Below are 15,997 nucleotides of genomic sequence, written 5' to 3' on the forward strand. Positions count from 1 at the left end.
CTGAAAAAATATTCTTCATAAATTTCTCATTGGTAAAACATATTCTAAAAGGCCATTAGGTTTTGTTTTTTTTTTAAACTGATTTGTCCTTTAAGTCTTAGTTAATTGATTGGCTTTTATATCATAAGAAATACATTTAGCTTTTAGAAACAGTTTGTTAAAAAAAAATACATTATCTTAGCCTGCACACGATGAGGTTTTGTCCCCTTCTCATTTGTTCAGTATTTTCCAAAAGGTCAACAGTTTAAAGAAAGCATTTTGTTTAAGCTTGCACTAAAAAATCTTTTCATGTTACAGCAGGCTTAAAAATTTTTTTATGTTTTCATGCAGTACACCTGATCTCTCCTTTAAAAGCAAGTGTATTTAGTCTAAGTTACATTCTTCTAAAAACAAGGCGAAGTGTGGCTAGGTGAAAGCACTCCTTCAGGAACCATAAAATTTGGTCAACCACACAAATGAAAATGTAGACTGAACAAAGTATTCTCACTTTCATTCTTTAAATATGGAATATTTTCCATAATGTTGAAAACCATATTTAATGCTTGGAAGAGAGAGAAGTTCAAGGTGATAAAAATATTAAATAGAATATAACATACCTCTCAAGCTTCAACTTTTGACTGAATCAACTCTTGACTGAAAAGAAGGTATAAACATGAAAACACCCCTTCATTTTGGGCTCCCAAAGTCTAAAGTAAAATTAGAATATTCAATTTATCACAGATATTTACTACTCAATGCAATAATGCCCTAACAATTTTAAGAAAATACTACAGTATTGTACATCTTTTCTGTATTTTACATCATTTTTCCCACAGCTATTGAAAATTCCAGCCTCAGTTTGAAACACAACCTACCTGACTGGTCGTAAGTTGTTAATAGTTCTGCTTCTTAGGAAAAGCACTATTGTGGCATTTGTTCACTTTAGCCAATAGCACAAGGGAAAAAAGAAAAAATACACGTGGGAGCCTCAGTTGAGTTTTTGACAATGCTAATGTACAAAAACAGACCACACACAGTCACCGAAAACACTCCTGCATTTGTCTCAAGACGCTGCGATCTCTGAGTTAGAAGCCGGCTGACCCTGTGCGGTTTCCTGGCCTCCGCTGGTTTTCCCTTCAATGGGAAATAAGACCCACATGATCTGCCGTAGTAGGTGCACTTGACCTTCCATGTTTCTCCCTAGTCTCTTCCCTGACTGTGGTGGAATTTTCCAGTTCACAGTAAGCTGCTTGCTTTTGATGGACAGGAGTTATATAATCAAAATACCACCAAAGCATTAAAATGGTTTCAGCATTTCTCAACAGGGATACCCCACAAGGTAACAGATCTCTTAATGGGTGAGAATAACTTCTCCTTGGAACACGACTTACTGATCGTCTCAGGATTTCAGTGTCAGGCAGCTCTCAATAGACTGCTGTATACTGAGGAAGGATTCTGAAGAGGTTTAGTGATACCTCATTGGGAACAGATTTAGAAAACTCAAGGTACCACGCAGCCCTACAATCCTGCGATGCTGCACTGGGAACAAACGGAAACGAAACCCTAACCCTACAGTTCACAGTCTAACGAGAGTCTGGGGAGGAGTCGTCTCCCCACCAAGTAGTAGAGCAACAAGATGAGCTCCCAGACCTAATGATAAACTTGAAAGAACACCAAATTAATTCCTTGTCCAGGTTTCAGAGTGATGACATACATCTACATTTATTAGGAACGCCTAGATCCATTGACTGTATTTGAAAGAACAAACCCCAAACAATTGAGCCTGAGGGCAGAACACGCAGGGACTAAATGCATAATTTGTCTCTCTGGGTGTCAAGAAGTCACATTTTTCTCTTTGGCTCAATGAGCAAAACTTTATTCAAAATTACAGACAACAGTACTTGGTTCCTGTGTTTATAGAAATAGAATTGAAGTCTCTATGCATATATGGAATTTTGAGGAGATGAATACAATGCCACATTCCAAAGGACAAGAAGCTTGAAAGATAATTCAAAAGTTTCAATATACTGTTACTTTTCAACTTTGTACACCCCACAGAGTAAAAATCTAGGGCTCCATGATGCTGGAGAATCTAAGTCAATTTATTGAATTATTTACCTTGACATAGTCACTACAAAGCAGTGGGAAGCTTTTGAAGTTCCTCAATGACAGAACTCAATTCAGAATGAAATAACTGTCTTTATAAAATGTAGACCAATAAGCTCAAATTCAGGAAGGTGCTCTAAGATAATTTGGCTGGGAACTAGATTATAAAAATTTCAGGTAACTGTTATGGGAATGTTTTTTCCATTAATCCACTTGAAAATCACTATGATTGATTATAGTATTTCTATATTTTGGCTGAAAGATACAAACACCATGATCGAATGATCTGTACCTTTCTGAGTTCACTATTAACACACATTTTCAGTGCTATTATGCCAATTAACTCATTATTTAAATACACTCTGACTTTTCAAAACATTTTAAGATATACTGGATCTTGTGACATCATGAAAATCCTTCTCCTCAAAATTTGTTTGATGAGTTTTCCCCTGGTTAAAATGTCAGCATCTTGAGAAGTATGAACTTGAGGGAGCGAGGCTGTCTGGATCTTGACATTCCTCAGCGTGTGTATTACAGCTCTTCAGAAAGACACTCTGTCCAGGCACAGCAGCTGTGTTGCTATGAATGACTGCTTGACTCCAGTTCATAGGGATGAATATTTTTTCTTGCTTTTCATTTACATTATTTCATGTCGGGAATATTAGGGTTTAGGCTAATACATCCTTTAGTTTCTTAGCATGGCTCTTTAATTTGAGCTTTTGAACTTCAGATGAACTTGGGCTGAGGTTTTGAGTCTATAATGAAACCTGAAACCAAGCACGCTTCCCCTGGTTTCAGTCTAATTGTCGAAGTCTTCATAACTTCAGGGCGTAGGAAACGTGTGTCTGACACATTTTAGAAATTAGTGTTTTGTTTTCTTTTAAAGGCAAGTTCTGCTGTGTGCACAATAACTGACACCTTGGACATCGCTCTTCTGCAGCTGCAGGACAGGAAATCCTCAAGGATCCTTTCTCAGGCCATTTGTGTTTTAATTTGTTCAGTCACTCGATCGTGTCCGACTCTTCGCAACTCCGTGGACGGCAGTGCACCAGGCTCCCCTGCTTTCACTATGGGCCCTAGTTTTCCTTCTGTACCTTAGTCCTTAGTTTAGCAAGTTCCTCCTCTAAACTTTTAATGTGTTCCTCCAGTGTGGCCTTGTCTTGCTGGGCTTTCTGACTGGCCTGGCTTCGTGCTTCTTCAATTTTCCTTTCATACCACTTTTCCATCTGCGTGGAAACAGCCTCAAAGAAATACTGGGTGAGCTCCAGCGCTTGGGAGGTGTCTCGAACGTGAGGGGCGGTCTGCTCGCCGCCTGCTGCTGGAGGCGGCGGCTGCCCGCCGGCAGTGCTGACTGCTGGCTGCTGGCCTCGGTGCCTCGTCTGCCCACTTTTCCCAGACTTTTTGGTCTGGGTGCCTCTGTCAACACAAGGCCCAGCCTGTGGATCGCATCTGGCTGCCTCTTTCAAGGGGAGCGAGGCTGTCTGGACCTTGACATTCCTCAGTCGGGAGCCCATACAGTCCGAGGAAGACAGCTCCTGCTGCTGGAGTCTGTGGGTGGCGGTGGAGCTGAGGGCCTTTTCCTTGGGCCTGACCACCTGGGGGGAACTGTCCGAGGCTGCTACTGGGCCTGCAGTCACCACTGACTGATCCACACCTGGTTTTGGAAGAAAAACAAAAGTCAGAGTGAATCTGTGTTCATACAGTCACTTGGGCTGGCATTGAGAGTCTTGGGAATCCTGTAAGCCACCAACCTCTCCGTCACCACCTGCCTGTGCAGCTTCTCCCATCCTTTCCTTCCGCTTCTCCCTGGGTTATGATGCTGGCTTGTCAGGGCTTTCACGGGTACTGTGTTAGACCCACTCATGGCATCTAAGCCAAAATGTTGCTGGCCTTTCCTTCAGCCTGTCTCAATCTACACAACTTCCCAAGTGGCTGAGTGGTAAAGAATCTGCCTGCCGATGTAGGAGACACCAGTTCGATCTTGGGTCAGGAAGATCCCCTGAAGAAGGAAAAGGCAACCCACTCCAGTATTCTCGTCTGGGAAATCCTGTGGACAGAGGAGCCTGGTGGGCTACAGTCCACGGGGTCACAGAGTCGGACACAACTGAGTGACTAAACAACAACAACAGTCTACATGAGAGGGCTCTGGGTACCACTTCCTGATAGTTCAGGACGATACATCTCACTGTATGTCCTAAAGCAGAGCTGGGCACTTACTGATGAGAATAAGCACCCCCATGCTCTAATTTCTGGGCCTTTTCCACACCAGAGCCCCAGTTACAACTTCCTTGACCCAATTTGAAGAGGTGGTCCTAATCCCCCTACCCAGAGCTCTATGACAAGTTCTGTAACTAGTCCCAGCATGAAAAACTTGCCCAGGGTTTTCCCCACCATTAAGGCACAAAAATACAGAAATGGTCCATGGTAATATGAAATACACAACACATCAAAATCCCCCATGAAGGTCTAATTACTAAGGCTGTGCATGTCCTCAAATGATCATCACTGAGTATAACCCCTGAGCTAACAACGGTGCTCTGCTAAAAGCATCTCTTATCTAGCACCTGGGGCAGCTTTGATACATGATCTGTGGTTTAACGAGGCTGTACAGGAGATGTAAAGAGATGTGGGTTCAACACGGGTAAGGATCCCTGGAGGAAGGCACGGCAACCCACTCCAGTATTCTTGCCTGGAGAATCCCCTGGACAGAGAAGCCTGGCAGGCTACAGTTCACAGGGTCAAAGAGTTGAACACGACCAAAGTGACTTAGCACCCGCACAGAGCTGGCCAAAGGTGGAAGGCTGATCAAGGATGAGAAAGGGAAAGAGACGCAAGGGCGAGTGCCGGCCAAACAGACAGGTCCCCTCCTCACCCTAATCTTTGGGTGTCCACTCTCACACCATCAGTATTGCACTGCCATCACTGATCAGCGATTGTTTTAATCCTTCATTCAACAAATTTTTGAACACTTAAATAAGAGTACTTTATTATTAAATAGCAACAGCATGGTCCTGGCCCCTACAGAGTTCATGCTACAATCTGGTGTTTCAATCAGCCCTATCATACAGGCTGTCTTCAGATGTAAGAAGAGAACTCAACCTGGGGGTTTCGTCATCTTTGGACGGAGGGGCTCTCTCTGCATGCTGGTTACCTGTGGAGGACTCGCAAGTGGACGGTGTGGATTTAGTCCTGGAGGCCCTAGAATCTCCAGAAAGCTTCAGCTCCAGATTCTGAATCTTTAACATGCACCAGGTTTTTAATTCATCCACCAAGGACATCTAAAAAAATCCCACAAGTTAGTCCACAAATCATCAGGAGACTTTGATACACAGCTTATGAACTAAAGCCTCAAGAATGGACTTTTCAATTATGATATGCTATTATCTGGAGAAGTCCCAAAGTTGTGGGCTACCTGCCTCCCACAGGCCACACAGCCTTCTCTGTAGGCCCCCCAAAGCCTGGGATTCTCCTAGCACCCAAGCCGATAGCTAAGTATTATCTTCATTAAGTGATTTAAAGGCATCATAAAAGCAAACACCCAAGTGGTGTAGTGGTAAAGAATATGCCTGCCAATGAAGGAAACACAAGAGACTCAGCCTCCATCCCTGGGTTGGGAAGGTCCCCTGGAGGAGGAAAAGGCAACCCGCTCCAGGATTCTTGCCTGGAAAATCCCATGGACAGAGGAGTTTGGTGGGCTAGTCCATGGGGTTGCAGAGTCAGACATGACCGAGGACACAGCACACACAGACACCTAAAGCATGTCTGGCTGCTTAGGGGCACACACTCTCACACTCACAGGAACTCACTTCATGTCTGCCGTCCTGGGTGGTCCACACATTCTGAGGGCAGGAACCAAGTTTTGTGCAACAACAGAGTCATACCCCAGCAGAAGCGCAGTACACAGCACTGACCCTGGGCGGAGCCCACCTTTTCCCCAGCACCTTCTATAAACTGCCCAGCCTCCGCCTCCTACCACATATTCAGCCACAAACAGGAATCAACCTCCAGGCTCTTTCCTACCTTCAGGTTATAAAAATGACACGCTCTGTCATGTAAACACTTTTAGAGGATCTGGGGATTTTTGGTGATAGGGCTGAGTCCCTTGCCTCGGGGAGAAGTGTGGACAGGACAGACAGATGCTGGTTTTCACCTGCCGTTTCTCTCCCTCGTGCTTCTCTGAGTCTGAGTGCTGCTGCAGGCGGTTCAGGCACTCCGTTCTCTCTGCTGAGAGCCGCTCCACCATCAGCTTGTCCAGAACCCGCATCTAAGATTCAACGGGCAAAGGGGACATTGTGACTGAGATGATCTAAGGATGGGCCCTGACGTCTTCACTCCTGAGACGAGTAAGGGGCCAGACAGAAGGCAAGCACATCCCACTCCTCACCCTGTTCTTTTCGTGTGGCCCTCATGGAACTCTCTAAGTTTTCAGAATTCCTGAGTATGCTTCTGTGTAAGCCAATGCTGTTTTCTTTTTCTCATTTAAAATCCTGAGTGGGTCCAGAGACTATAAATACACAGCAAATATACAATTTGAGCCAATATATTCCTTGTCGGTGAAAGAAAATTTGTGTGGGCCTTTGAAAATTATTTCTAAGATTATTACAAGGAAAAACTGTTTCAAGGAGTATAGAGCTACCCCAATTCCTCTTTCTAAAAAAATTTTTAAAATTTATTTATTTTTAATTGAAGGATAATTGCTTTACAATATTGTGTTGGTTTCTACCAAACATCAGCATGGATCAGCCAAAGGTTTATCCATGTCCCCTCCCGCCTCCCTTCCCATCCCACTCCCCTAGGTCCAACTCGCCTTTATAAAATGTTTTTTTAACCCCCCTTCCCCTTTTTAAATGTTAATGGCTGCCCGAGAAGAAATGAAAGCAGCTGGATAGTCAGAGCTTTCCTCCAGCATTCCCAGTGAACAGATCCTTCACTGAAAGTAGTCACAGCACCTGTGAAGAAGGGAGTGGATAGAGTTCAAAGGGATCACTTCAGGGAGTGATAGCTTATGGTGAACAATGTCAGATTCATGATTTCTGAAGAAGATTTAGCTCCAGGACCAGGGACCAGGCTTGATCACTCAAGAGCTTTCGTGTAGCAGAGTTTTATTAAAGTATGAAAAGAGGCAGAGAAAGCTTCTGACGTAGACATCAGAAGGAGAACAGAGAGTGGCCCCCTCCTAGTGTTAGCAAGGGAGTTATTTACAATAAATCAAAAGAATATCTCAAGTTTGTGGAAATTTTACCAGACACACTCCCACAATTTACATTTTAGGATAACAGGATTAGAATTTAACAATAGAAAAGATCTTACCAGACCCATTCCCATAATATACATTCTAAAATATCAGGATTAGTCAGAAGGTTTTCAGAAAGGAGAAAACTGTCCACAAGCAGGATACATGGTTGTTATATAATCCCTGGTACAGAGTTTAAACTGAGTTGTGTAATCATCAGTTCCAGGCTTAAAGAAAAACAACGTTTTATGTGACTAAGACTAAGGAATGCAGAATGGGGAAAAGATGTTTGTCTTTTCCTCCTCTTTGAGAATTCCAGACCCCTATCTCCTCCTCGAGAACCCCAGGCCCCTTTCTCCTTCTCGGGGACCTCAGACTTATCAACCTGCCTAGGAATTGACTCTCTCAGGAGGAGCAAGTGACTGTCACCTTGCAATCATGTGCCCTTCTCTGCTCCTCCAATCCCTAAGCAGGACCCTGCCCGTGGGGCTCTAACACCCAGCAAGACAAATTCCCACTGCACGACAAGGTCCACAGAAGAGACAGGAACCACTGTGAGTGGGAGCCAGACACAGAGGGCTTGGCAGCAGGCGCCTCTCCTGTTGGGGACATACTGACATCCCACGCTCAGATGTTTGTAAATAAAAGAGCAGCAGCAGCTCTGGAGATGCGGTGAGCTCCTTCTGCTTGGGCTCCTCATCCCTCACAGCCTCCTGGGACCTGCTCTCCTCCTGTTTCCTAGGACCAGCCTGCTATCCCACCTCCCACCCCCTGCCTAGACTGGACAGTACCCAGGCTGACACACAGCTGTCTTTCTGGGGCATAGTTGATGGTCCAGGCACGTGCTCCTGACTCATTCTGCACTAGAGTCAGTCCCCTGAGACCCAGAATTAGGACTAAGGTTCTACACCCCAGTCTGTCACCTTCTTGCACCAAACAGGTCCATGAGACATCTCAACATTCACCTAACGCATTCCCCTCTGTGCTTGGGCTAGCTAAAGTGAGGTTTTATTTACAAAACAGTTTAATCTATTATGGCCCAGATATTTTTTAAATGGGCTTTTTATGAAATGCAAATAACCCACAAACCTTAAAAATACTGTTGCATCAACAGACAGGGACATACAAATTACAGTCAAATGTCTTTAATTTGGCAAAAACTTAAAAAAAAAATTCAATGATAGCAAAGATTTGAAACAGAAACTCAGATCCTGCTTGTAGGATATAAATTGGTACAACCTTTCAATTAAGTAGCTTGCCAACACTTATCAAAAGCCTTAAATATATTCATAACTTTGGATCCCATTATCCTAATTCTAAGCATATAACCTCAGAAGCAATCAAGTTTCTATACATAAATGTTCACAGCATTTATTTAGTAGAGTGAAAAATTATAAGCAACTTTAGTGTCTAACAAAAGGTATGGTTAAATAAATCAAGTGGTATTGATATGCTGGAATATTATAAAGCCAAGGATGTGGGAAAGTGCTCAAGAAACAAAATTAAGCGAAATGGCTTCCCTCGTGGCTCAGTCTCCTGCCAATGCAAGAGACACAAGTTTGATCCCTGGTCCAGGAGGATTGCAAAAGCTGTGGAGCAACTAGGCCTGCAAGCTGTAACTATTGAGCCAACGCCCTAGAGTCCGTGCTCCACGACAAGAGACGGCGTGACAATGAAAAGCCCGAGCGCTGAGCTAGAGGGAAGCCCCTGCTCGCTGCAACTGGAGAAAACCCTGAGCAGCCACGAAGGCCCAGCGCAGTCAAAAATAAATAAAATTATATTGAAAAAATTAAAATTAAGTGAAAAAAGCAGGACGTAAAATTATATTTCCTTGCATAGAAATTGAACATCACTATTAAAAAGCACACAACTTTACAGGTCTACCACCATTAAAAAGCACACTCTAGCTCTTTTTACCAACTTAAAAAGTAAACTGCAAAAAAAGCACAGTACAGTTCCATTTTTTGTTTAAAAGTGAAAATTAGTAAGGTTATATCTATAAAAGAAAAAAACCTACACAAAAATACATAGCAATGGGAGGATTTCTGGGCAGGGTCACTACAATAATAGTTCTGCATGTGAGGTGTTTTCCCCAATGAACATGTGTTACTTTGTAAGCTTTTAAAAGCTTTTTTATATTTAAAAACCTATATCCATCACATATCTATTAATTACAAAGGGAAAACATACCTTTACAGTGGAGAGAGACAGTGGTCACCAGCTTAGCCAAGCAATCAAACCTAGCGTCAGTAATAATGAGACATCCTGACATGTCTCTTCTGATGTGATGTAATTTGAAGCTTACACAATTACCTATGAAATATTCTTGCCAAAAATATTTAACCTGAACCTAAATAAGCATCTAGACTAATGGTTCTCAAACTTGTTTTTACCAGTATCACCTGGAGATTCTGTTAAAATACAGGTCGCTAAGACTCTGCCCCTGGAGTTTTATTTACAGTTAAATTCAGGAGATTTGGGAGGAGGCCCAAGAATTTGCATATTTTCCCCATCAAGTCCCCAGATGATGCTGACGCTGCTAGTCTGGGGACAACACTTTGAGGATTACTGCTCTAGACCTAACTTTCACTTCACAGACATACAGGGATAGAGGAACACAATTAAAAATAACCATGAAGAAACTGTCAGACAAATCCAGACTATAAAACGTTCTATTAAACAAATGGCGTGGACTCTGTTAAAAAGTTATTATGGGAAAAAACAAGAGCCACAAGAAGAAACCAGGGGCTGTTTTAGATGAAAAGAGACGACAGAGACCTAACATACAGTATACAAGCCAAAGTATTCACCGGATCCTAGGTTGGGATTAAAAACAAAAACCAGCCATAAAACACACATATTTTAGGAGAACTGAGAAAATCTGAATGCGGACTGCATATTACACAATTACTGCTACTTTTCTCAGATGTGCAGATGGTATTGTGTAAGGAAGGACGAGATCCTCATTCTTAGTCCGTGTCTCCTGGAGTACTTGAAGGTAATGGGTCAGCAAACGGTTAAGCAGAAGAACCAAAAGTGTGTGCGAGAGACACAATGCAAACGTGGCGACACAGGAACCCCTGGCTGAACCTAGGCGGAGGGGGCACAAACATTCAGTAAGCCATCATTCCAACTCTTCTGTATGTACGACCACTTTCAAAATAAAGTTGGAAAAATAAGAAACGATAAACATGATTATATTACCTTAGTGTGAAATGGGAAAGGGGAGTCAAAGCACACAGACATAAAAGGACTGGAGGAAATAAACCCAAATATTAATAGTGCTTTTTCATCATTGTAGGTTCACAGGTGATTTATTTCCTTTCCTAGTTTTCATATGTTTTAAAAATGCTCCATAATGGTATATATTATTTTATAATAGAAAGCAATTTAAACATGCTCTTAAAAATTTTTAAGTCAATGGCTTTCAAGAAATCACATAAAGTGATCACAATGGGCAGAAGACCTAAATAGACATTTCTGCAAAGAAGACACACAGGTGGCCAGGAGGCACATGATGGTCAACACGAGTAAAAATTAGAGAAATGCAAATCAAAACTACAATGAGGTATCACTTCATATCAGTCAGAATGGCCAACATCAAAAGTCTACAAACAATAAACACTGGAGAGGGTGTGGAGAAAAGGGAGTCCTCCTACACTGCTGATGGGAATGTGAACTGAAGTATCCACTATGGAGAACAGCATAGAGGTTCCTTACAAAACTAAAACTAGACCTATCATCAGTTCAGTCACCCAGTCATGTCTGACTCTTTGCAACCCCCTGGATAGCAGCACGCCAGGCTTCCCTGTCCATTGCCAACTCATGGAGCTTACTCAAACTCATATCTATTGAGTCAGTGATGCCATCCAACCATCTCATCCTCCATCATCCCCTTTTCCTCCCGCCTTCAATCTTTCCCAGCATCAGGGTCTTTCCTAATGAGTCAGTTCTTTGCATCAGGTGGCCAAAGTATTGGAGTTTCAGTTTCAGCATCAGCCCTTTCAGTGAATATTCAGGACTGATTTCCTTTAGGATGGACTGGTTGGATCTCCTTGCTGTCCAAGGGACTCTCAAGAGTCTTCTCCAACACCACAGTTCAAAAGCATCAATTCTTTGGTGCCCAGCTTTCTTTATAGTCCAACTCTCACATTCATACATGACTAATAGAAAAACCATGGCTTTGACTAGACAGACCTTTGTTGGCAAAGTGCTTCTTAATATGCTAAGTTGGTCATAACTTTTCTTCCAAGGAACAAGCGTCTTTTAATTTCATGGCTAAAGTCACCATCGGCAGTGATTTGGAGCCCCCCAAAATAAAGTCTGTCACTGTTTCCACTGTTTCTCTATCTATTTCCCATGAAGTAATGGGACCAGATGCCATGATCTTAGTTTTCTGTATGTTGAGTTTTAAGCCAACTTTTTCACTCCCCTCTTTCACTTTCATTAAGAGGCTTTTTAGTTCTTCTTCACTTTCTGCTATAAGGGTGGTGTCATCTGCATATCTGAGGTCATTGAAATTTCTCCTGGCAATCTTGAAAAATTGCCAGGAGATCTCCCATATGACCCAGCAATCCCACTCCTGGGCATATACCTGGAGAAAACCATAATTCCAAAAGATATGAGCATCCCAGAACACCCAGCTATGTTCACTGCATCACTGTTTACAACAGCCAGGACATTAAAGCAACCTGAATGTCCATCAGCAGAGGAATGGATAGAGACGATGTGGTGCACATAAACAATGAAATACTACTCAACCATGAGTAAGAATGAAATTGTGCCATTTGCAGAGATGTGGATGGACCTAGAGACGGTCATGCAAAGAGTCAGAAAAAGAAAAATATTCTCTATTTTACTGCATATATATGGAATCTAGAAAAACAGTACAGATGAACCTATTTGCAGGGCACAAATAGAGACACAGAGAACAAACATATGGATACCAAGGGAGGAAGAGGAGGTAGGATGAATTGAGATGGGCATTTACATATATATACACTACTATGTATGGAGAAGGATAATGGCAACCCACTCCAGTATTCTTGCTAGAGAGTCCCGTGGACAGAGGAGCCTAGTGTGCTACAATCCATGGGGTCGCAAGAATTGGACACAACTGAGCAACTAAGCCTGCCTACCTACACTGCTACGTATAAAACAGATAACTAATGAGTGTAGCACAGGGAACTCTACTCTGTGGTGACCTAAACGGGAGGGAAATCCAAAACAGAGGGGATACATGTATATGTATGGCTGAGTCACTTTGCTCTACAGCAAAAACCAACACAATATTGTAAAGCAACTATACTCCAATAAGATTTTTTTTTTAAAAAGAAAGAAATCACAATGGCTTTAAAGAAATTACAGGCCTCTTCTCTGACAGCCCGCCCAGCATGCTCAGGGTAGAGTTCGCAGGACAGAAAGGCGTGCTGAGATCTCGGATTTCATTTCTGCCAGAACTCTGCATCATGAGGAGAATGGCGACCACTTACTTGGTGCTGGGTCTTATTCTCCATGTGCCCCAGCTTCACGTTCATCTTATCCTGAACCGACACCAGCTCTGCTTTGATCTCCTCCACAGTTGCTTCCAGCTGATTCTCCAGCTTACTGATCAGGGGTTCACACCGACAGCCATTTATTGGCGCCTAAGAGGAAAGCCAGAAAGGAATCAATTCAACTCATTTATTCCTTGGTACCCATCCTGTGTTGGCCAGTACACCTGGGGGACACATGTGATGGAGGAGACTCACCCCTGTGGTAGCTCTGGACTATCTAACAAGCCAAGCCTATAGGGCTGGTTAAATGCTAAGAAGATTCAGAGAGGATAACATACAGTCCCAGTCCTCAGTTGGCTTTTTGTGTGTGTGTGCACTCCATGCAGCTTGCAAGATCTTAGTTCCCAGATAAGGGATCAAACCCAGGCCCCTGGCAGTGAAAGCAACAAGTCCTACCCACCAGACTGCCAAGGAACTCCTTCAAGCTGCTTTTATCCTTTCTCTGGTCTCAAGATTATCTGGTCACCTAAGGATGGTGCTGGAGAAAACTCTTGAGAGTCCCTTGGATTGTAAGGAGATCAAACCAGTCAGTCCTAAAGGAAATGAACCCTGAATACTCATTGGAAGGACCGACTCTGAAGCTGAACCTCCAATACTTTGGCCACCTGATGCAAAGAGTCGATTCATTAGAAAAGATCCTGATGCTGGGAAAGATTGAAGGCAACGGAGAAGAGTGTAACAGAGGATGAGATGGTTGGATGGCATCACCGATTCAATGGACATGAACTTGGGCAAGCTCCCAGAGTCAGTCCGGGACAGGGAGGCCTGGTGTGCTGCAGTCATCAGGTCACAGAGTCAGACATGACTTAGCAACTGAACAAGGTGAGTGCAGAAAGCCTTGTAACATCCCTTGGCTCATCAGGCCTAAGCAGCAGGAGGGTACTGTACCATTTAGGTGGGGAGGGCCAGCTGGCTTATTATCAAAGCTCCTGCCTTCTGCAGTCACTGCCTACAGTGGATATTAGCCTCCAGCAACAGGGTTACACAGACTCTCTGCTCACAGCCCTTGGTCCTGTCCTGACAGGGCCCAGCAGGTACCTGCATCACTTTGCCGTCCTTGCCCCGGTACAGCGTGTAGAGCTGGTATGCTCTGAACTCATGCGGAGGGGGCGGGGGCGAGCAGCGATGCCTGGGCCTCTTTTTCGGGTGATTGTGAGCGTGCACGTTCTTCTGCTGTCCGGGCTGCTGGTCTGCTGGAGGGGTGGGGTCAGAAAACGCTGACACCTGTGGGAGAGGAGGAGACCGCCGCCATGAGCACGCGACATCTGCGAGACTGACACCCAGCCGGCAGCTCCCACCCGGCCCACCACGCTCTCTGGCAGCGTTCTACTCTAGGGACCACGTGCCGAGAGAACTGTCACACGCTAACCTTGTGTCTGCAGCTGGCCAGTGCCAATTTCTGTGCTCTAGCTCCAAAGCAGCAAGCAAGCCAAGTGAAGTGGCTTTTTAACTGCTGGGCATGATGCTATCCCAGGGGCCCTCCGCCAGCCCACCTCCCAGCCCTCTCGGTGGCTCTCACGTGCCTCCTGACCTTGGGTCTTGACTTTCTCTGTCTGCTGTCCTTTGCTCTGGGCTCCGGGGAGGCAGACAGGACATCTTCTCTGGTCTCTTCTTTCCTGGGTGCAGCCTGTTCACTGCTATGGGTGTCTCCTGCCGAGACACTTCCCTACAGAGGGGGGAGAAAAGATCCAGACACCTCCTCTACTGGACCCCTCAGCCTTATTCCATCATGGCATAAACATTTCCCAGACTCCATCCACTTAAAGGACCCCTGGGAATCATTAAAAAATGACAAATTTCAGACACTGGGAGCACTGCTTGTGATTCTAACTGAACACCTGTGCTTTTCCTGGGGAGTTGAATATTTGTCTTTTTATTTATTAGGTGCCAAACTAGATATTATCTTGGGTCTCATTCTGTGTTTTAGAACTTCAGGAAGCTAGCACACATGAAACACTTCAGCATTACAGGGTTTTTTAATCTTTTACATTTCAACAAAAAGACAACCTCACTCATTCTTAGAACTTGGACCCTCACAATTCATAGAGGAGAATGAGAACCCTTTGAAATGAAGGGGGAAAAAAATCACCATTTCTGGTCCTTTTGAGAACGTTTACAAGTTAACATGTATAATTCATACACAGGAATGTAATGGAAGTTACAATGCCTTAACCCTGGAAATTGATAAGATTCTCAAATGGACAGAAAGACAAGTACTTGGTATAAAATTTTATGTCCCCCAAATTGTCTCTAAATCCTAGTCGTCTTCCCTCTGGGGGAGCTGAAAGGCATGGTTTATTCCAGAGCTGCCAAGTACAGTTGTGTAAGCTGTTCACTGCACAAAGGCACAAAGCTGAGGGCACGAGTGAGGCAGAGGGAGCTGAAGTCCAACTCCGGCTCTTTTCACCGTAAGTGCCCTGTGCTGGGCTGATCTGTCCAGGAGGCATCTTTTCCTAATTTGCACGAGGAGCCATGTGGGCTGGCACTGCCTTGGTTTATTCCCTAAGAGGAAACAGAGACAGCAAGCTATGCCAGTGGTCCTCCAATTTTAGTCCAGATTGAAATCACCTGGAGAGCTTGCTCAACCACAGATTGCTGGGCCCCACCTCAGAGTTTCTGATCCAGTGGGTCTGGGGTGAGGCCCCCAAATTTGCATGTCTAACAAGGTTCCAGGTGACAAGCGGATCACATTTTGCAAACCACTGCTCTCCATGATAGAGGGTGTGCTGTCAGAAGCCGTGCTGTTAACGTGGCAGTGACGAGGCCACAGATACTCAGGGCTCACAAATACATGGGGTGTTGGAAAAGACCAGTGGCATGCGAGCCCGCAGCCTGAAATCTTGGGAGAGTGGAAGACAAGAGGCCGGAAAGAAAGACAAGCTCTGAAGGACCCAGCAGGAAGGAGAGACCGAGGCGGGCCCAGAGGAGGCAGGGAGACAGTTTCCCACACGCAGGCGGGCGGGAGGGCCGCCCCCCACCTTGCTTTGTGCCACCTCATCTCTCGGCACAGACTGAGCTCTCCTCTCTTCCTTGAGCCTCTCTCTCTTTTTCCTCAGGCTTCGCCCACGACTGAAGCGCAAGACCTGAAGGAGGCAAGAGGCATCGTTACAAACTACTGGTGTGC

General features: G+C 44.4%; 1 protein-coding gene across 10 annotated transcripts in view; it reads right to left on the minus strand.

The window, feature by feature from the left end:
• Window positions 1-1,839: 1,839 nt before the first annotated feature.
• The window catches only part of ANKRD6 (ankyrin repeat domain 6), a 182,872-nt gene continuing 168,714 nt past the window's right edge, over window positions 1,840-15,997 (minus strand). For 7 of the 10 annotated variants that reach the window (XM_012182772.4, XM_042253402.2, XM_042253401.2 and 4 more), the window contains 7 exons: window positions 15,852-15,956; window positions 14,405-14,539; window positions 13,912-14,097; window positions 12,811-12,963; window positions 6,236-6,349; window positions 5,237-5,363; window positions 1,840-3,739 (listed from right to left, as the gene is read on the minus strand). In XM_012182772.4, coding sequence (XP_012038162.2) covers window positions 3,162-3,739; window positions 5,237-5,363; window positions 6,236-6,349; window positions 12,811-12,963; window positions 13,912-14,097; window positions 14,405-14,539; window positions 15,852-15,956 — 1,398 coding nt within the window. In that variant the 3' untranslated portion in view covers window positions 1,840-3,161. The remainder of the gene's footprint in view (window positions 3,740-5,236; window positions 5,364-6,235; window positions 6,350-12,810; window positions 12,964-13,911; window positions 14,098-14,404; window positions 14,540-15,851; window positions 15,957-15,997) is intronic. The other 3 variants (XM_012182777.4, XM_042253406.2, XM_042253404.2) reach the window with 1 other exon arrangement.

The sequence above is a fragment of the Ovis aries genome, chromosome 8, assembly GCF_016772045.2.
Source record: "Ovis aries strain OAR_USU_Benz2616 breed Rambouillet chromosome 8, ARS-UI_Ramb_v3.0, whole genome shotgun sequence".
Classification (NCBI taxonomy): Eukaryota; Metazoa; Chordata; class Mammalia; order Artiodactyla; family Bovidae; genus Ovis; species Ovis aries.